This window comes from Heterodontus francisci, chromosome 6, assembly GCF_036365525.1.
Source record: "Heterodontus francisci isolate sHetFra1 chromosome 6, sHetFra1.hap1, whole genome shotgun sequence".
Taxonomy (NCBI): domain Eukaryota; kingdom Metazoa; phylum Chordata; class Chondrichthyes; order Heterodontiformes; family Heterodontidae; genus Heterodontus; species Heterodontus francisci.
Window position 1 is genome coordinate 83,305,949 of NC_090376.1, and position 21,470 is coordinate 83,327,418.

The window sequence follows — 21,470 nt, forward strand, 5'->3', positions numbered from 1 at the left end:
AAAAGGTGACTAACTACAGAAAAAAAACTTCTTAGATGACAGAAATCTGAAATTTCACTCAAACACCTGCAGGCGATCAGCAAACACCAATACATTAATCATATAATACCATAAAACTTCAATCCAAAAATGACTCATACATAGTCTCCACAGCGTAACAGCCAGTCAGTTTAGTAGAGAATGCAATCATGTCTATCCTTATCCTTAAGTCTCAAAATTAACCTTGTTACTGTTGTCCAGTCTCTCAAACACATCAATCGTTTTAGTCGATAGCGCTCTCACCTCTGAGTCACAAAATTTCACATTCAAGTACCAATTCAGGGCTTGAGTACAAAAACGTAAGGCTGACATTCCAGTGCAGCACTGAGGGAGTGCTGCGCTGTCAGAGGAGCCATGTTTTGGATAGGACATTAAACCCAGGTCCCATCTGCCTGCTCAGGTGGATGTAAAAGATTCCGTGGTACTAGTTCGAAGAAGAGCAGGGGAGTCATCCCGGTGTCCTGATCAATATTTATCCTTCAATCAACATCATTAAAAAAGATTATCTGGCCACTATTACATTGCTATTCGTGGGAGCTGGCTCTGCGCAAATTGCCTACTGTGTCTCCTACATTACAACTGGGACGACACTTCAAAAGTACTTCATTGGTTGTTGTTATGACCAGGTGAGCAATGTGTCTAAGGGTCTGCTACTATCTTCATCTGGTCTGATTGTAACAGGGTTTAATTTTAAACACACTGTGTTTTGAGCTCCCCTTTTTGTGAATCCTTGTTCACAGTTTTCCAATTGTAAGACAAAGAAGCCAATTCACACAGGATTTCTCAGGCTTAAAGAAGAAAGATGAAATTTTATTAAAGCTTTTAACTTAAACTGTAATACGCGTCTATGGATAGACGACGCATCCACACTAGCAAACACACGCAATATCAAATGCAGATAGGGGCAGAAAATAGAAGAGGAAAATATAGTGGAGAGGTGTTTGAGGCAATATCTTGTTTCGGTGCTTTGAGCTCATTGTAATCCTTTTGTATAAAGAACAAAGAACAAAGAACAGTACAGCACAGGAACAGGCCATTCAGCCCTCCAAGCCTGCGCTGATCTTGATGCCTGCCTAAACTAAAACCTTCTGCACTTCCGGGGTCCGTATCCCTCTATTCCCATCCTATTCATGTATTTGTCAAGATGCCTCTTAAACGTCTCTATGGTACCTGCTTCCACCACCTCCCCCGGCAACAAGTTCCAGGCACTCACCACCCTCTGTGGCTTGCATATCCCCTCTAAACTTTGCCCCTCGCACCTTAAACCTATGTCCCCTAGTAATTGACTCTTCCACCCTGGGAAAAAGCTTCTGACTATCCACTCTGTCCATGCTGCTCATAACTTTGTGAACCTCTATCATGTCGCCCCTCCACCTCCGTCGTTCCAGTGAAAACAATCCGAGTTTATCCAACCTCTCCTCATAGCTAATGCCCTCCAGACCAGGCAACATCCTGGTAAACCTCTTCTGTACCCTCTCCAAAGCCTCCACGTCCTTCTGGTAGTGTGGCGACCAGGATTGCACACAATATTCTAAGTGCGGCCTAACTGAAGTTCTGTACAGCTGCAGCATGACTTGCCAATTTTTATACTCTATGCCCCAATCGATGAAGGCAAGCATGCCATATGCCTTCTTGACTACCTTATCCACCTGCGTTGCCACTTTCAGTGACCTGTGGACCTGTACGCCCATATCTCTCTGCCTGTCAATACTCCTAAGGGTTCTGCCATTTACTGTATACTTCCCACCTGCATTAGACCTTACAAAATGCATTACCACACATTTGTCCGGATTAAACTCCATCTGCCATTTCTCCGCCCAAGTCTCCAACCGATCTATATCCTGCTGTATCCTCTGACAATCCTCATCACTGTCCGCAACTCCACCAAACGTTGTGTTGTCCGCAAACTTACTAATCAGACCAGCTACATTTTTCTCCAAATCATTTATATATACTACAAAGAGCAAAGGTCCCAGCACTGATCCCTGCGGAACACCACTAGTCACATCCCTCCATTCAGAAAAGCACCCTTCCACTGCTACCCTCTGTCTTCTATGACCGAGCCAGTTCTGTATCCATCTTGCCAGCTCACCTCTGATCCCATGTGACTTTACCTTTTGTATCAGTCTGCCATGAGGGACCTTGTCAAAGGTTTTACTGAAGTCCATATAGATAACATCCACTGCCCTTCCTTCATCAATCATCTTCGTCACTTCCTCAAAAAACTCAATCAAATTAGTGAGACACGACCTCCCCTTCACAAAACCATGTTGCCTCTCGCTAATAAGTCCATTTGTTTCCAAATGGGAGTAAATCCTGTCCCGAACAATCCTCTCTAATAATTTCCCTACCACTGACGTAAGGCTCACCGGCCTATAATTTCCTGGATTATCCTTGCTACCCTTCTTAAACAAAGGAACAACATTGGCTATTCTCCAGTCCTCTGGGACCTCACCTGTAGCCAGTGAGGATGCAAAGATTTCTGTCAAGGCCCCAGCAATTTATTCCCTTGCCTCCCTCAGTATTCTGGGGTAGATCCCATCAGGCCCTGGGGACTTATCTGCCAATGCTTTGCAAGACACCCAACACCTCCTCCTTTTTGATAATGAGATGACTGAGACTATCTACACTCCGTTCCCTAGGCTCATCATCCACCAAGTCCTTCTCCTTGGTGAATACTGATGCAAAGTACTCATTTAGTACCTCACCCATTTCCTCTGGCTCCGCACATAAATTCCCTTCTCTGTCCTTGAGTGAGCCAACCCTTTCCCTGGTTACCCTCTTGCTCTTTATATATGTATAAAAAGCCTTGGGATTTTCCTTAATCCTGTTTGCCAATGACTTTTCATAACCCCTTTTAGCCCTCCTGACTCCTTGCTTAAGTTCCTTCTGACTGTCTTTATATTCCTCAAGGGATTCGTCTGTTTCTAGCCTTCCAGCCCTTCCGAATGCTTCCTTTTTCTTTTTGACGAGGCTCACAATATCCTGCGTTATCCAAGGTTCCCGAAACTTGCAAAACTTATCCTTCTCCCTCACAGGAACATGCTGGTCCTGGATTCTAATCAACTGACGTTTGAAAGACTCCCACATGTCAGATGTTGATTTACCCTCAAACAGCCGCCCCCAATCTAGATTCTTCAGTTCCTGCCTAATATTGTTATAATTAGCCTTCCCCCAGTAAGTAGTCTTGCTTTTCATTGGGGTCCAGTAGCCTTCTTAAAATCTTGTTCACGTAGGAAACCTTTCTCTCGTTGAGTTTCACATGTTTTCACAAGTTTCAGTTCCATGGGAAGGAGATGGAAGCATGCAAACAGGAGAGGCTGTAATTCTTGCTTCAGTTCCAGGAGAGATTCTTTCCCTGGTTACCCTCTTCGCTGTTCAAATCTTTTGTCGAAGTTCAAATTCAAAAACTCCAGCCAGCTAATCATGTGACTAAAACTGGTTTGACCATTTCTTCTGTGTATTGGGGAAGCAACAACTTGGTCCCTTTTGTTCCAACACTGCTAGTTACTATCCAAAAATGTCTTTCCAGTCAGGGGCTTGCAATTTTAAGTTTTAATGTTCATGTGACAAAGTAATGAGTGCCTCAGTCTTGGTAGGTGCGGGGGGTGGGGTGGTGGGGGGGGATGGTGGTTTGTAAAGCACTTTGAGATGTGTGGTGATTGTGAAAGGTGCAATATAAATTCAGGTCTTTCTTTTTCCTTTTTTTATGAATAATGAAGAGAAATACATGTGATGAGGCCTTTAACTGCTTTACTGCCTGACCTGGATTTTCCTCCTCCTGTCACTGCCAGAGCTGCAACTGGCCAGTCCTTCCCCACTCTCCACACATAAACAGTGAGACGGGAGGTCCCCAGCAGCTGAAATCCTGCTGGAAGTACATCATTCATTTCTGATGAGCCCCAAGCCAGGAACATGTACTGGTTTTGGGACAAATTCATAGGAGCAGAAATAGAAGGGTGGTTGAAGTTGTATCTCACCACAGCTCCTCTTCGAAGAGGAAACTCCAGTAAGACTATAAAAATTTATACATAATATTCTAAAAGTGCCATTATCATGAAGTTGTGGTTAAATTGATGGCGGCTATTTTCATCTTTTCTGTGTGGGTGGTAACCTTGCGGAGCAGATCACCTGTCTTTTGGATAACCCATCCAATTTTCCTGCGCTTTATGATACCTCACTGTAGCAATCATCTGCTGATGTTCCTGCAAATCCTAGAGGGACCATTATCCCTGGCAGCAAAGGGTGTGACCCACAAGCCACCTGTGCATTATATTCCCCTCCTGAAGAGCTCATGGATAGCAGAATTCCTATGAATGAATGCATCATGGCAGCTTGCTGCAACTGTCATGTTGGCATGGAGTTTTCTTTGCACATTGTCACATATGGGCTGAATTTTATTGGGGCGCCACTGTCCATGGAGGCGCCCTTTGAACTCAGTGGTGCACTTGCATTTGCCGGCCACTGCCGAGCTCCCGCGATATTAATCACAGGGGCTCATTAGAATTACGGCACCGAGCCGCCCTCCCCATATTACGTGAGGAGAGGCGGGACATTCAGCACAGTGAGAGAGTTTATGACAGTTGTGCAGCAGGTGCTGGGGCCCTATTTTAAGCGCCCCAGCACCTCCTCCCTGACAGCTGTCAAAGAATACTTACCTGACGACTGAAGAGTGGGGCTGCTGTCAATCTGGAAGCAAAGCAGAAAGTGCTGCAGAAATCCAGCAGGTCAGGCAACATCTGTGGAGAGAGAAGCAGAGTTAACTTGTCCAAGTTCACAGACCTGAAAGTGAACTCTGCTTCTCTCTCCGCAAAAGCTGTATCACCTGCTGAGTTACACCAGCACTTTCTGCTTTGTTGCCACATACTTACCCTGCTGTGTCCCAGTGTCCTCTTCTCCCAATCAAGTGTAACATTCCTTCTTGTAGGTGTGCTGCACCTGGGTGAATAAGCTTAATTTTGCACATTCCAGGACGTGAGACTTAAATAGACCATAAAAGGTATTGCAGAGGTTTACAGAAAACACACTGACATAAATGGGAAAGCACGGGTGTCACAGTAATATCAATACTTCTTTCACTAAATGCTCCTCACCAACATGTGTGTCCTTTTCTCTGTGCGAATGATGTGTGCCAGCATGTAGCACCAATGTCACATCCGTTGGCCTTTCAGGAGAGCCAACGTATGTAATAACATCATTGTCATGCCACCATTACTCATGAGCATCTCCACGGACTCAGTGACATGGACATTGGCTCAGTTAGCTGCTGCCTCTAATGGTTTACACAGGGATGCTGCAGATGTGGACTGGTGCACAGCAGATGAGCAAGGCTGATGTGTGGCTTGCAGAGCTCATGTCGGTTCCTATGGAGCAGACAGCCTTTGTCTGATAAGCCACTTCGGTACATCCCTAGCTCACTGCTAGGCCTGCATGCAGAGCCTGGTTGCCATCTGCCCTCCCATCTGTCTTTCATGTTGTAGGTCCTCAGCGTCCTGATAGTCTGAGGAGGAATCCTGTTGATGTCTCTCCTCATCATGCCAGGCCTGGCCCCTATTGGGTGCGTAGTTGTGCAGAGCAGCAAAGAAAGGAGCTCGCCTTTTCGGCCCTGGACCGGGCATCACCTTATCCATTCAGGTATTGGATGTGCTCTTTCAGCATGCCGATCTCCTGCTCAATGGTGATTCGTGTAGCTCAGTGGCTGGCCTTGTATCTCTCCTCTGCAGCAGTGGTGGAGTTCTTCACTGGTGTCGGGAGCCATGTCTGCAAAGGATAGCCCTTATCTCTAAGAAGCCACTCCTCCATCTGAGCCAGTTCAGTGAACAGCAGTGGCAGCCGGGACTGGCGCAAGACCCAGGTGTCATGGCAGCTGCCTGAGAAGTGGTCACACATTCGCTGCAAGCATCTGTGGTGTTCACATACCAGAGTCACCTGGTATTGAGTGGGCACCTTTAATGGTGACGTCTGCAGGTGGTAGCCTGGCGGGGGGCCTGATGGCCACATGAGTGCAGTCTATGAACATTACAATCTATGGTGCTCGGGCAATGGTTCCAGAACTAATGGCCCTCTGGGCCTGGCTGTGAGAGTCCGTCCTGAAGCGGACATATTCACTGATCCTCCGATGCAGGGCATTGGTGACCTCCCTGATGCAGTGGTGTACTGTTGGCTGTGTGACCCCACACAGGTCTCTGGTGGGCCCCTAAAAGGCTGCAGAGGTGTCAGGCTTGAGAACCACTGCCACTATGAGGAACAAAGGATTGGGATGTCCACCGGAGCCCATGGGCTGCAGGTCATTCTTGAGCAGGGCACAGAGACGTGTCACCACCCTCTCTATATGCACAATCTCCTCTGACCCTGGTGCTCTGACATCCGCTGGCATGTCATGTGGGGCCTGTAAACATAGAAACATAGAAAATAGGAGCAGGAGTAGGCCGTTCAGCCCTTCGAGCCTGCTCCACCATTCATTATGATCATGGCTGATCATCCAACTCAGTAACCTGTTCTCACTTTCGCCCCATATCCTTTGATCCATTTAAAAATGCCTTGGCCTCAACTGGTTTCTGTGGTAGTGAATTCCACAGGTTCACCACTCTCTGGGTGAAGAAATTGCTCCTCATTTCAGTCCTGAATGGTTTACCCCGTATCCTTAGACTATGACCTCTGGTTCTGTACTCCCCCACCATCGGGATGTTTCGAAGTCTTTCCATTTTTTAAATTTCATTTTCTAATGTCCATAGGTAAAATATTATGATTGCCTTCTGGTCTTAGTGTCACAGTGAGAGAGATTCTATTGGAAGGTCAGGATATATCCATCCTCTCTGCGTCAGGTCTATTTCCAACAATGAGAAGTTTCAGAGTGTGGAGGAGGCTGGAATACCCGGCCACTCAATAGCATTACTTGAACCTCTCACTGTGAAAATGCAAGGAGCAAGAGCGATATTTTATGGGAACGTGTTAAAAATGCAAGAGAGCTTCTCAGGCTGGTGGGCAGGAGGTAACAAATTGGAGACAGTTTGGGTTGGCAGGGTGATTTGTGGAAGCATTGGCCATGATATTAACCGGGAGGTGGGGTGGGTGAGAGGGAGCCCAGGAGTGAGCAAAGAACCCAGCAAGGCTAGGAGCATGGAGGCCCTGCTGAACTTAACAGATCGTTTGACTTTGATTTTGAATTGACTACCACCCAACAGCCTGGGCAAGAGTGAGGGTGGGTGTTGGAGTGGGGGAGGGGTAAGTTGAGCAGGAGGCCACAGTCTGAGATTCGTGGGAACAATTCCAGCAGTCAGTAGGGAAACAGGAGTTCCAGGCTGTGATAGAGTCTAGGGCCTGGAGTGCAGGGGAGGCTGAGTGATTGGGCTGTGATATTGAGGGAGTGGGGGGGCTGCAAGATCGGGACCATGAGTTACAGGCTGGGAAAGACCTGGGATGAACACTCTTGCTCCTCCGAGCTCACAAGGAATGCTAATATGGAGCATATATTTAGCATATACCTTAGGCAGTTGGCTCCTGCTGCCTTGGATCTGCTGCTGGGCTTCCAGCAGGGTGGTATCGCCTGACATTCATTTAAGTAGAAATCATGGCGCCAATAATATCATTGGGTTGCACTTCTGAAAGTTATTTAGGCCTCTGCCTGCCTGTAAAGGGCTGACTTTGTTTGTCAAAATTTAAAAGGGAGAGAATGAGGTCAGAAAAGGGTTGAATTGCTCGATACCGATATATGAACACCACCACTTACCCATCCAACCATCCTCTCCTGCCCATTTGGGGAAAAGCGGTAGGTGTGGTTGAAACCAAGGCCATTATGTTTTTACATGTTTATTTGTATCTAAGACTTCTAAACATCTGTCAGTGCTAGGATTGTTAATGTAAGTTTATCTTATTAAAAAGGATTTTATTTTTAGTGCCTCTAAGGAATTAATATATATATTAAGAGCTGTCGTTCATGTTTGGTATAGTTAATTCCAGAAAATTTTGCGCTGCCATTGTAATCAAGTCAATGGGCTGTTGAAATACACAGAAGACATTGAAAAATATCAGAATATGAGGGCTTCCCTTTGCTAACACTATCTGTTGGCACAGGGTCAACTCCTGTACATACACTCTTGACGACCAGCTCTAACTCTGTACAAAATCTCTTGACCTCCTAACAAAAAAAACCTGCAAATTTTCAGATTGTCTGCCTGAACAAGCCTTCGATGAGTCATACTTTCTCCCAATTGAACATTAGGAATGCTGAGGTCATTGTTTTCAGCCCCTGCAATAAATTCCTGGTCTTGCCACTTCCGCTCCCTTGCCACTCAATCAGGCTGCAAATTCTTAGCATTCTGTTCAGTCCTGTGTTGACTTCAAAGCTCACAATCGTTCCACCTGCAAAGCTGCTTATTTGCTCCTCCATGATATTGCTTACTTCTGCCCTTACCAAAGTCTACCACAGTTCAAATTTTCTCCATGTTTTTGTCACCTCCAGGCTTGATGGGCTGAATTTTCCAGGTCATTTGGGGACTGGCCCGAAGGTTGGGTGGGGTGGGCATGGTGGTGGAATATCAGGATGGAAGACGTCGGAACGGAAGCTCAACGTCTTCAGGTCGCTGCAGGATATTCTCGACAGCAGCTGACAGGCCAGGAGGCCATTGCACATGAACGTGGCAGGAAGGTAATTAAGGCAATTAATTTTTTTTTATTCGTTCATGGTTGTGGGCGCCTTTGGCTAGGACAGCATTTATTGCCCATCCCTAATTGCCCTTGAGAAGGTGGTGGTGAGCTGCCTTCTTGAACCGCTGCAGTCCATGTGGGGAAGGTACACCCACAGTGCTGTTAGGAAGGGAGTTCCAGGATTTTGACCCAGAAGCAGTGAAGGAACGGTGATATAGTTCCAAGTCAGGATGGTGTGTGACTTGGAGGGGAACTTGCAGGTGGTGATGTTCTCATGCATCTGCTGCCCTTGTCCTTCTAGCTGGTAGAAGTCTCGGGTTTGGAAGGTGCTGTCTGAGGAGCCTTGGTGCGTTACTGCAGTGCATCTTGTAGATGGTACACACTGCTGCCACTGTGCGTCGGTGGTGGACAGAGTTAATGTTTGTGGATGCGGTGCCAATCAAGTAGGCTTCTTTGTCCTGGATGGTGTCGAGCTTCTTGAGTGTTTTTGGTGCTGCACCCAACCCTAGATAAGTAGACAGGAAGGACTTGTTTCCCCTAGCGAAGCGGTCAATTACTAGGGGGCACAGGCTTAAGGTGATTGGTAGAGGATTAGAGGGGACATGAGGAAAAACATTTTCACCCAAAGGGTGGTGGGTGTCTGGAATTCACTTAGGAATTCACTGCCTGGATCAGTGGTGGAGGCAGAAACCCTCAACACATTTAAAAGGTACCTGGACTTGCACCTGAAGCTGTAAGCAGCAAGGCTACTGACCAGGTGCTGGAGGGTGGCTAGTTTTTTCAGCTGGTGCAGACACGATGGGCTAAATAGCCTCTTTCTGTGCTGTATTTTTTCTATGGTTCTATGGCCACTGGATAATTGTGTGCAGCCAGACGATCCCCTCCTAAGCGGAAGCGGCTCCCACTTCGGGTCCTAGCAGTGGGACCTTTGGCCTAGCCGCAAGATTTAGCCTGATTACTCCAATATTCTCCTTGCTGACCTCTCATCCTCCAATGTCCATTAACTCCAACTTGCTCAAAACTCAGCCAACCAAATCTTGTGCCACACTGAGTCCCAATTGTTCATCACCCCGACCTTTACTGACCTAAACTGGCTCCCAACATATTAAATTTAACGCCTTGGTCTTTGTTTACAAATCTTTTCATTGTCTATGCCCAGGTTATAATCTCTCCTTGAATCCTATAGTACCCACCAATCGTCAGATTCCGACCCAAACGCACCAATGCCCTTTCATTCGTTTGATCAGAGATTTGGAAAAGTGTGTGCAGTCAAAAGCCGAGTTGATTTTGGTCTTTTGTCTTGAGAGATCGGGTGACTGTATCCCCTTTGGTTGCACGATCTCCCTTTAAACCTCCCCGTAGCTGGTTTGATGCCTACTTTTAGCGTGAATTCAACGTATACATTTGAAAATCCTGCTATGTCTCGTTCATCTTTTGTGAATAGCGGTCGTTTGTCGTGTATAAACTGTACTGATGACCTAACCGAGTTTTGTGCCATTGTTAGTCGAAGCAAACTTGTAAACTCTTATTTAAGTTCGACAAAGATATGCTACGGTAAGATGTTAGCGGATTTTATTGTGTGACTCATCGATAAACGTCAAATATCTATTGCGGTTGAGAGCCTGAACATGAAAGAAACTCGTGCTTTCTGTGCGATCATGCAATGGGCTTATGATCCACAACTCACTTTGTGCCTCAAGGTCCCATGAATGTCAGCTTCCCTCCTTCAACCATCTAGGTCAGTCTCCTGACTTACTAAAACCATCATTTTTTTAAAAATCCTTTCAATTGATCACGAGATATTCGCCATCATATACAGTGATTGAACTTTCTGATCTTTATATATGTTTATTCTGCAAATAACCAATAAAATGATTAGTAACTGAAAAGGTAAGTACGTACCTATATTGTAGCAAATGGTGTAAGTGGATCAGCTTCGCACATGCCTAATCTTATCATCTGTAAAATCTGTACCAAGAACAGTTAATCTCTCCAAATTAACATTTTGAGTAGATATTGAATTTTATTATTTAATAATCATCAGTTCCATCAGGACATATGCTCCCCTATTCTCTAATTTCAGTAAGTAAACTTTACCCATTAGACACACTCAGTTTTGTTAATCGAATTGATTTCTTTCCCTTTTTTAATGGAGAATGTAAATAAATTTTAGTAGTTGGTATTGAAACGAGAATCATTTAATTATCATCTTAGAGAAAGTGATTGAACTAATCTGCTGTAACAGGTTAATGGTCACAAGAGAGTGCAGTAGAATTTTAGCAGGAAGGAAAAACTAAAATGCATTTTAAAAAACTCAGCTGATGAAAGCTTGTGGTTTCATAATGATTTGCGCCAGTCAGGAATGAAAAGCTCTTTTCATTAATCCAAAGCATGTGATGTAGGAGTTTGAGGGGAAAGTCGAAGTGTAGTATTTGGCTCCTGACTCTGCAGTGATCGAAGGTAAGAGGAGCTCACCCAGAAATATGCCTCTTTTGTTTCTTTGCCTTCTGAGTTTTTGCAAACTCTCCTTTCAACAGTTTCCCCGAGTATGTACTTCTGCAGACACACTTAACAGGAAGGAATGTTGTCCAGTTTGGAATGGAGATGGGTCTCCCTGTGGAGAGCTCTCTGGAAGAGGATCATGTCAAGATGTTTTAATAACTGATGTTCCACATGGGCCTCAGTTCCCATTCTCGGGGGTGGATGATCGTGAAAACTGGCCTTCTGTCTTTTACAACAGAACTTGTCAGTGCAACAAAAACTTCATGGGTTTCAACTGTGGAGACTGCAGGTTTGGCTTTTTCGGTGTTAATTGCACAGAACAACGAATGTCCATCAGGAAGAATATATTTGACCTCACAACAACAGAGAAGAACCAGTTTCTTGCCTATCTCAATCTAGCTAAATACACCATCAGTCAGGACTATCAGATCGCAACAGGAACATATGCCCAGATGAACAATGGTTCAAATCCTATGTTTAGAGACATAAGCATCTATGATCTGTTTGTTTGGATGCACTACTATACATCTAGAGATTCTTTGCTGGGTAACTCCAATGTTTGGAAGGATATTGACTTTGCCCATGAGGGTCCAGGTTTCCTGACCTGGCATAGAGCTTTTATGCTGTTGTGGGAAAATGAGCTCAGGAAGATGGCACAAAATGACAACTTTACCATCCCATATTGGGACTGGAGAGATTCAGAAAGCTGTGATGTTTGCACCGATGAGTATATGGGGGGCCGCCATTCCACCAAACCTAACATTCTCAGCCCTGCATCCTTCTTATCTGCATGGCAGGTACTGTACAAGATCTCAATTTTTTATATGCACACTTCTCCAATGTAGGGCAAGTTCTTTGAAAATTATTCTATACAGTCATATTGGTGAAATATTGTTACTATATTGAAGAGTATATTCTTCTTTCTCTTTCATGCCTAATGTTACATGTGGCAACTCATTTTTTCCACTGCTTTTTATATCTAGCAGATGCTTTTTTATGTGGACACATCATTAACCTGACTCTCAACTCCCTACCAGAGAAATGTAATGGGGTGGGGTGGGGGAAGTCACTCCACTCCCAATGGACATAAGTATCCTGCTGATGTCAACTCAATGTTCAGGGACTGGAACTCTGGTCTCCTGTCGCAAGCACTGTCTGGAGTGGGACTCAAAGCCACAATTTTCAGACTCAGAGGCAGGAATGCTACACTGAGCCAAAGCTCCCTCTCTCTTAAGAGTATATTGAAGACTCTTGAATATCTGACTTTTTCTGGGAGTGTGGTGCTAGTTTCTTAAAGTTGTAATGCATATTATATATAGTAAATTGGAATGTTATCAGATATATTATTGCTGAAAGCAAGCTGATTACTTTAGCTCATTCTTTCACAGGACCTCAAAAATGTGGAACTCCTAACCTCAATCTTTTCTTCCTGCCACACCTTGTAGGCTTTTAAAAATTAGCATCATCTAATCAATGCTTCCTGATTTACCTTGTTTTCCCTATTAGCCATCTGCTTTTGAACCTTCATCTTAATATTCCAATTTTGATAAAATATTGAATATGGACATGGTAGTAAATGTTTCCTACATTACAACAGTGACTATACTTCAAAAGTACTTAATTGGCTGTAAAGTGCTTTGGGATGCCCTGAGACTGTGAAAGGCATGATATAAATGCAAGTGTTTTTTTTTATGAAGTATCACTAAAATCAGACATGGGATTGTGACTCTCCTTAAAACTTACCTCTTTAACCATCTGCCCTAATATCTCCATGTGTGGCTTGGTGTCAAATTTTGTTTGATAATGCTCTTCTGAAATGCCTTGGGATGTGTTACCATAGAAATGCAGGTTGTTGTTCTTGTTGTTGTTGTCCCAGGCAGCTACCAAAATGCAGCAGTGCCCTCAGTAAAATATTAAAATAAGTGTTCTTTGCCTGTTGAAGGACTCTTTTTCCAAATTGAACTCCGAGAATGCTGAATTTATTCATTTTTAAGTCCACCCAATAATTCTGGGCACCAAAAATTGAGAAGGGGACTGTAGCTGTGTTATTTAAAGGGTTCCTGAGCTGCATTCTTTATAGGTTATTCTTTCTAGGTTGCTAATGTGCTTGTAGGCCTTTTTATGCCTGCTACAGGTGTGTTCAAAACTTGTGTATGATGATTTTTAAGAGTTTCAACACTATCTGTATCTGGGGGCTTTAGCTCATTATTGATGACATTATGGGATGAATTTTATGCAGCCAGTGAGGGGTCCTGAAGCCAGGCCAGAAAAGCAAGGGGAACCCCGCCTTGACCATTTTGGGGACCCCTGGCTGCATTTAACAGTGCTCAGGCTGTTAGAAGCCAGGTGCTGGGGTCCCCATCCCAAGAGCTACTGGCCAATCAGGTGGCCGGCAGCTCAGCCGTCCCAGCAGCGCCACAGGGAGCAGTGGCCACTGCTGGTACTGGAGGAGATCCAGGACCAGGAGCAGAGCTGGAGCCTGGGAGAGAAGTTGTGAGAGGGGGCTTGCAAGGGCCAGTCAGGCCCTAGTGCAATTGGGGAGGGTTTAAACTAATTTGGCAGGGCAGTGGAAACCAGGAGATGACATTAGAGAGGAAAAAACAATTGAGAGAGACATATAGCAGTAGAGTAAGAAATAGTCAGGTATTAGGTGGGGTCAGAATAAGAGGGAAAGCAATAAGGTCTAAGGTACATTTTCAGTACATGTATGTGAACGAATGGAGTGTGGTAAATAAGGTTGATGACTGCAGGCTACTGTATGATGCTGTTGCAATAATGGAGATCTGGCTCAAAAAAGGGCAGGACTGGGTAATAAATATTCCTGGATACAAGGTGTTCAGGAAAGACGGGGAAGGAAAGAAAGGAGGAGGGTTGGCAGTATTGGTTAAGGATAATATTACAGTGCTGGAGAGAGAGGATGTCCTAGAGGGGGTCAAGGACAGAATCTATGTGGTTAGATCTAAGTCTAAGTGGCACTGCAGCCTCACAGCTCCAGTGACCCGGGTTCAATTCTGGGTATTGCCTGTGTGGAGTTTGCAAGTTCTCCCTGTGACCATGTGGGTTTTCGCCGGGTGCTCCGGTTTCCTCCCACAGCCAAAGACTTGCAGGTTGATAGGTAAATTGGCCATTATAAATTGCCCCTAGTATAGGTAGGTGGTAGGGGAATTGAGGGAAGGTGGGGATATGGTAGGAATATGGGATTAATTTAGGATTAGTATAAATGGGTGGTTGATGTTCGGCACAGACTTGGTGGGCCGAAGGGCCTGTTTCAGTGCTGTATAAATAAAATAAATAAACAATAGAGGTACCATTTCATTACTGGATATATTCTATAGGCCACAACTAGTGGGAAAGTTATAGAGGAACAAATTTGCAAGGAAGTGCAAAAACTTTAGAGTAGTTATAATAGGGGGATTTAATCATTCTAATATAAACTGGGATAGTAATAGTGGAGAAAAAAGAAATGAGAAGCAAATGGAGAGTATGAGAAGACACTGGTAGCCAACATAAAAGGGAATCCAAAAGTCTTCCAAAGGCATATGAATAGTAAAAGGGTGGTAAAAGGAGTAGTAGGGCTGATTAGGGACTAAAAAAGGGATTTACTCAGGGAGGTTGAGGGCATGGCTGAGGGACTAAATGCGTACTTTGCACCTGTCTTTACCAAGGAAGAAGATTCTGCCAAAGTCACAGTGAAAGAGGAGATAGTTGAGATACTGGATCAGCTAAAAATTGATAAAGAGGAGGTATTAGAAAGGCTGGCTGTACTTCAAGTTGACAAGTTACCAGGACCAGATGAGATGCATTCCAGGATACTGGGGGAAGCAGGAGTAGAAATTGCAGAGGCACTGACCATAATCTTCCATTCTTCCTTAGATACAGGGTAGTGCCAGAGAACTGGAGAATTGTAAATGGTACACCCTTGTTCAAAAAAGGGTGTAAGCATAAACCCTGCAACTACAGGCCAGTCAGTTTAACCTCAGCGGTGGGAAAGCTTTTAGAAATGATAAGCCACTTGGACAATTGTGGATTAATTAAGGAAAGCCAGCATGGATTTGTTAAGAGCAAATCATGTTTAACTAATTCGATTGAGTTTTTCGATGAAGTAACAGAGAGGGTTGATGAGGGTAATGCAGTTTATGTGGTGTGCATGGACTTCCAAAAGGTGTTTAATAAAATGCCACATAAAAGGCTTGTCAGCAAAGTTGAAGCCTCTGGAATAAAAGGAAGAGTGGCAGCATGCATATGAAGTTAGCTGATTGACAGGAACAAAGAGTGGTAGCGAACAGTTGTTTTCGGACTGGAGATAGGTATATTGTGTGATTCCCCAGGAATCGGTACTAGGACCGCTGCTTTTCTTGATCTACATTAATGACCTAGACTTCAGTGTGCAGGGCACAATTTCAAAATTTGCAGATGACACAAAACTTGGAACTGTGAGGAGGATAGTTATAGACTTCGAGAGGACATAGACAGGCTGGCGTGTGTGGGCAGACATGTGGCAGATGAAATTTCATGCAGACAAGTGTGAAGTGATACATTTTGATAGGAAGAACAAGGAGAGGCAAAGTAAAGGATACAATTCTAAAGGGGGTGCAGGAGCAGAGGGACCTGGGGTATATGTTGTCACAGAAATGTGCTAGGTTGAATGATGATTTTTTAATCCACTGGCTGAAAACCTGAATACTAATCTGATGAAGACAAACCACTCAAACCTTGAAAGCTTTGAACTCTGTCTGCTGACCGTGAACATCGAGACATGTTCCCTGCTGCAAACTGTAGTGTTCAATGGGTTTAATTGATTTGTGTTTGATTGTTTTAGTCTGTTCACCTATGAATGCTCAGTTGTTGTGGTCAAACAAGGAGAGGAAAAAGAAGGTGCTTTTGACCCCTCCTCACCTGATAGTTACAGTGTGGCAGGACAGGTTGAGAAAGCAGTTAATAAGGCATATGGGATCCTGGGCTTTGGAAATCGAGGCATAGATTGCAAAAGTGAGGAAGTCATGATAAATCTTCATAAAACACTAGTTCGGCCTCAATCGTGTCAAATTCTAGGCACCACACGTTTGGAAGGATGTGACAACATTGGAGAAGGTGCAGAAAAGATTTATGAGAATGGTTCTGGGGATGAGGGACTTTAGATATGAGATTGGCGAAGCTGGGGCTGTTCTCCTTAAGGAAGAGAAGGTTGAAAGGAAATTTGACAGAGGTGTTCAAAATCATCAGGGGCCTGGACAGTGTAGATATGGGGAAACCATTCCCATTGGCAGAAAGGACAAGAACCAGAGGAGATCGATTTAAGATGATAGGCAAAAGAGGCAATGGCGACAAGAGGAAATACCTTTTTATGCAGTGAGTGGTTAAGATCTGGAATGCACTGCCTGAGTGTGTGCTGGACGCAGATGTGATTGTTTCTTTCAAAAGGGAATTGGATAAGTGCCTGAAGAGAAAACATTTGTAGGGAGGAGGGGAAAAGGCAGAGTAGTGGGACTAGCTGATTGGCTCTTAGTAAGAGCTGGCACGGACACGACGGGCCGAATACCCTCCTCCTGTGCTGTAACCATCTTTCTCGCGGTAGTCCACAACAATATGCCGGTCAGGCTGCGCCCCCCAATCACGTGGAGGGGGCAGGTTATACCCCACCCCCACAGTATATTGATCAAAAATCTGCTGCCCCTTTCCCACCCACCAATAACAATAACATTCATTATTTGACCACCACCGCCCCCACCAAAGCACTTACCTTCCACACTTGACCTTCCCCCGCCAAATTGAACAACTGAACAGGTCACCCCTTCCTACCATGTTCTACACTAATGATGTAAATTTGACCTCGACCCCCCACTGCCCCCCCCCCACACTAAAAATCTTAAGTACCCACTCCCCTGTCCCCACCACTGCGGCGCCTACTTTCCCCAGACGGGAAAGTGAAGGTGCGTGAGCACTGGCCGCTGCTCAGAAGATCGCGGCCCGACAGTAACATTGGAGTCAATTTTATTTAAATATATGCACTCTGCTAATTTGAATATTTTAATCCGGGTCCCGTCGCCCATCGGCAGAGGGGTCGCCACGGAGCCTCGCCGCCGCCAGGAAGATCGGGCCCAGCCCTCCTAGCGTCGGGCTCCGTGGCGGCCACTGCCGGAACAAGCTTCATGCACCCCACCCCCACCCACCATGGAGCCCGATGTCGGGAGCTTTGTAAAATCTTGGCCTATGATTCTAAACTGGCGCAATTTGCTGAAAATTTGTGAAAATATTTTAATTGTCCCCCTTTAGAAGGGGGTCAATTTGCTTGATGTTGCTTCCAGTATTTGATGGTCTTCTAGGCCTAAGCCTGGACATTCTGGAATTGACCTGGAAGTCAATGGATTCAGCACCCAGTTTTGGTTTCAGCTGCAATCCATGCCTGAACCCAGTCTGAAACTGGGATCTAGGCCTCAATAATATTAGTTAGGTGTCCAGCTGGCACTTGTTGTGCCTCCACAGGCAGCTGGCCCATTTGAACAAAATTAATTTTGTACCATCTGCCTTGCCAGCAGCAGCTCAAAGGTAGACCCATGCTGGGTTGAGGGTGTGTAGAGCAGCAAGTAACAACAAGGAGGATGATCAGGATATTGTGGGATCAATGGGAACACTGCTGCTATTTTTTTAAAACCTACCTGTTGGTGGTGGCTGTCACTGAAGCTACAGTGGCCACTGAAGAACATTAAGCAGAGCAGACTTGGCTGCTGCTCTGCTTGTCAGAAACCAAATCCATGAGGGATCCATAAACATGTGTTAGGGTCCTCATTAATATGCACAAAGGGCCAAACACCCACTTTAGATGACCCCATGGGACACTTTTAAAAAAAATTAGCCCGACAAGTTTCACAATGTGCCAAACAAGTACAAAGATTTGCCATAGTTACTAAATTTGTCATTGTTGCATCCATTCTACACCCAAAATATAGGCACAATGCATACCAAATTTTATCCCAAGATCCTTCTGACAGTCAAGTTGCTAGATGCCTAGGAGGTTGCTAATGCCATCCTGTTGGCCCCACCTTATTTTGAATGTCAGGTCATTTATAGGCAGATTATATGAATTTTGGGTATATCCTGGCAGGACAAAATCACAAATGTGAAAGTCCTCTCAAAAGTAGAGTCCCCAAGTGTTTTGGCACTAAACTAACAGATGTGGCTTCGGTGGATTGGAGACATCTGCAGGATGGAAGACAGTCGCATACCCAAGGACCTTCCATATGGTGAGGGAGTCAGGGCGAGATGACCAGTGGGGCCCTCAAAGCTCCACTTCTAGGATGCTTGCAAGTGTGACATGAAGGCCCTAAATATCGACTATTGCACTTAGGAGTCACTAGCTGGTAAAAGAGGGAAATGGCGACACATCCTGTGGACTGGCATGCACTACCAAGACGACCAGTAGCTGCAGCAGCTTGGCAATGCCAAAAACAACAGCTCAAAGCATCACTTGGCAGCTTCACGTGTGGCACTTGTGGCAGAACCTGCCTCTCAAGAATTGGCCTTCACAGCCATCAGCAAAGACACCCCACCTAAATGGATTGTTTGCTGCGTTTCCATCATTTTTCATAGCTGGAAGGATGCCAACCAACCAATTATAGGCAGATGGAACTATTTTCTGTCACTGCCCTCCACAAGAAATTTGATCTGGCTTTGTCAGGCAGAGACCAGGGGCTAAGAGTTTGATTAGGCTCGTTAGTGGGCACAGTGATTGCGATCTGCAGTTGCAGTTACTCAGTGCACAGTCGAGGTGATGCAGGTAGCACCTAAATTTTGTGCTGTTTGCTCATCTCAATGATTATGGCACTTCGCCAACATATGATGTGCTGCTGTCTGACTGCCACTCCACAGAGGGCCCAGGCGCATGTGTAGCTCGCAGGACTTACAGCTAGCCAGCACTACTCAAACGTAGCCTGCCCACAGGTAGCCTACATTCAGACTGCAGCATCTGGTGGAACAGTTAGTGTAAGCCTTTGAAGGAAGTACTAACACTGCCATTGGAACAACAGTACAGAAAGAGGCCTCCTAGGTTCTCCAATGCCATGCTGGAGGCTTTAGTCCAGGAGGTCAAAAGGAGCCAGGAGGCCCTTAAGGCACACCCCGCAAAGTGAATGGCAGCAAATGGCCACAAAGGTGAATTTCAGGAGCCTGGCCCCGAAGATCTGGCTAGAGTGCGGCAAAAGGTTCAATAACTTTACACATGTGGTCAAGGTCAGTGAATGCAACTTCAAATGACATCTTCTACCCACCACACCAACAGCCTCACATACTGCTCAATGCACCACACCCCATCACTCACTCATCAGCAATCTCTAACAATCAGTACTCCTGTCTAACATTCGGATCTCTTCCTCACTCTCACACACTTACCAACACTGCAAACCTCATACCCGCATCTTGCAGTTTTCACATACTTCCAGCTATGACAAGAGCATCATCCAAACATATTGCACCACACCCACTACACTGTTCCCTCTCTCTTTCAGGACAAGGTCGCCCATAACAGGAGGGAGTAGCAGAGAACTGGTGGAGGGGCAGACACATCTGCATCTCCTGAGCCTTTTGGAGGAGATGGTGTTCCACATTATAGGGCCAGCCATGACAGAGGCCATTGCATCCGATGCCACCGAGAACATTAAGGATGATGGTATGTTTTGCTTTTTGCATCTTCTCAAATCCCATTTCACCCTCATCCTGCTATCTGGCATGAAGTGTAAGCTACAGATGGTGTGACCATGGACTGCTTGCTTTCCATCCCACCCACTTCCCTCACCCCAAATGAAAGCATTTCTGCTTTCAGATACCCAAGACCTGCCGCCTGGCCAGCCAGTGCAGCTTCACCATGAACACGAGCAACAGCAGACATCTGAAGAAGAAGCTGTGTCACTTGGTCTGACACATGCAGCCACAAGCTCAGATACTGGCGCTACATGAACGTTAGGATTAATATAGAGGCGGGATCTGGATGTAGTGAGTCACTGGGCACAAGTGGGTTTCAACCAGACCAGGGGGAAAGGATAGCGTGTGTGCATGAAAGCACTTGTGGACCCACCATGATGCTGCGGCTGATAGTGGGTGTCTCAGCTTCAATTGTAGCACAGGCAGAAGTCACCCAACATATCTGTGCTGCAGTGGAAACTCAGACTGAGATCATGAGATCCATCTTTGTTGCCACACAGGGGAGACGTGGTGTACTGGTAATGTCACTGGACTAGTAATCCAGAGGCCCAGACTATTACTCTGGGGACGTGGTTTCGAATCCCACCACAGCTGATGGTGAAATTTGAATTCAATTAATAAATCTGGAATTAAAAAGCTAATCTAATGGTGACCATAAAACCATTGTCAATTGTTGTAAAAACACATCTAGTTCACCAATGTCCTTTAGGGAAGGAAATCTGCTGTCCTTACCTGGTCTGGCCTACATGTGACTCCAGATCCACAGCAATGTGGTTGACTCTTAAATGCCCTCTGAAATGGCCCAGCAAGCCACTCAGTTTCTCAAGGGCAATTCGGGGTGGGCATTAAATGCTGGCCTAGCCAGCGACGCCCACATCCCATGGATGAATTTTTAAAAAGCTCAGTTTGGTGTCATGCAGTCTCAGTCTGCTGCCATCATGGTTGCAGATACCAGTGCTCAAAGGGACATGCAGGCTCTCACAGCAGTCCAGCAATCTGTGCTCTAGCGGATTACCAGGATTGCTGAGGCATTACCCCATGGAAATGGCATCCTCTTTCTGGGTGGCAGCATTCGTGTTCGCCCCATTGCCTCACTGCTGGTGGCCTTGCTCTTGCATGTCAGCCAGCCTGCTCAGACTGCTCCTGCTCACACTGAGGTGGCGTAGTCCAAAGCTGGATCGTCAAAGCCCAGAGCTGCTTGAGGTCATCCTGCAAATCTATCTGTAGTTTCGTCCACTGAAAGTCGGCAGCCTTCCATCAGCCATGCTGCAGTCATTTGGTTAGCACTGCATAGGAGCAATAGGACAGGAAAAGGCACCCACCAGACAGCTACTAAGGGAATGCACAAAAGTGAATAGTTCAATTTTGTTGAATTATTGGAAGTGTTGTTGGATAAAGTTATTATGGAAAGATTTCTTTCCGCTGTCTTTTATTTCAGGATTTTTTCGACAAGGATACTGTGATGGTCCTGAGAAAAAGAGTGAAAAGGTGAGAATTGTGGAGCAGGGGTGATGTGGCGATGAGATTTTAGCAGAACCGGAGTCTGATTAACCACTCATGGACAGCCTGTCTGGAGTGCAGAGGTCCTG

General features: G+C 45.5%; 1 protein-coding gene across 1 annotated transcript in view; it reads left to right on the forward strand.

The window, feature by feature from the left end:
* Nucleotides 1-8,581: 8,581 nt before the first annotated feature.
* tyr (tyrosinase) overlaps nt 8,582-21,470 on the forward strand; it is an 82,887-nt gene continuing 69,998 nt past the window's right edge. The window contains exons 1-3 of the mRNA XM_068034422.1: nt 8,582-8,686; nt 10,190-10,239; nt 11,198-11,984. Of these exons, the coding sequence (XP_067890523.1) occupies nt 8,582-8,686; nt 10,190-10,239; nt 11,198-11,984 (942 nt within the window). The remainder of the gene's footprint in view (nt 8,687-10,189; nt 10,240-11,197; nt 11,985-21,470) is intronic.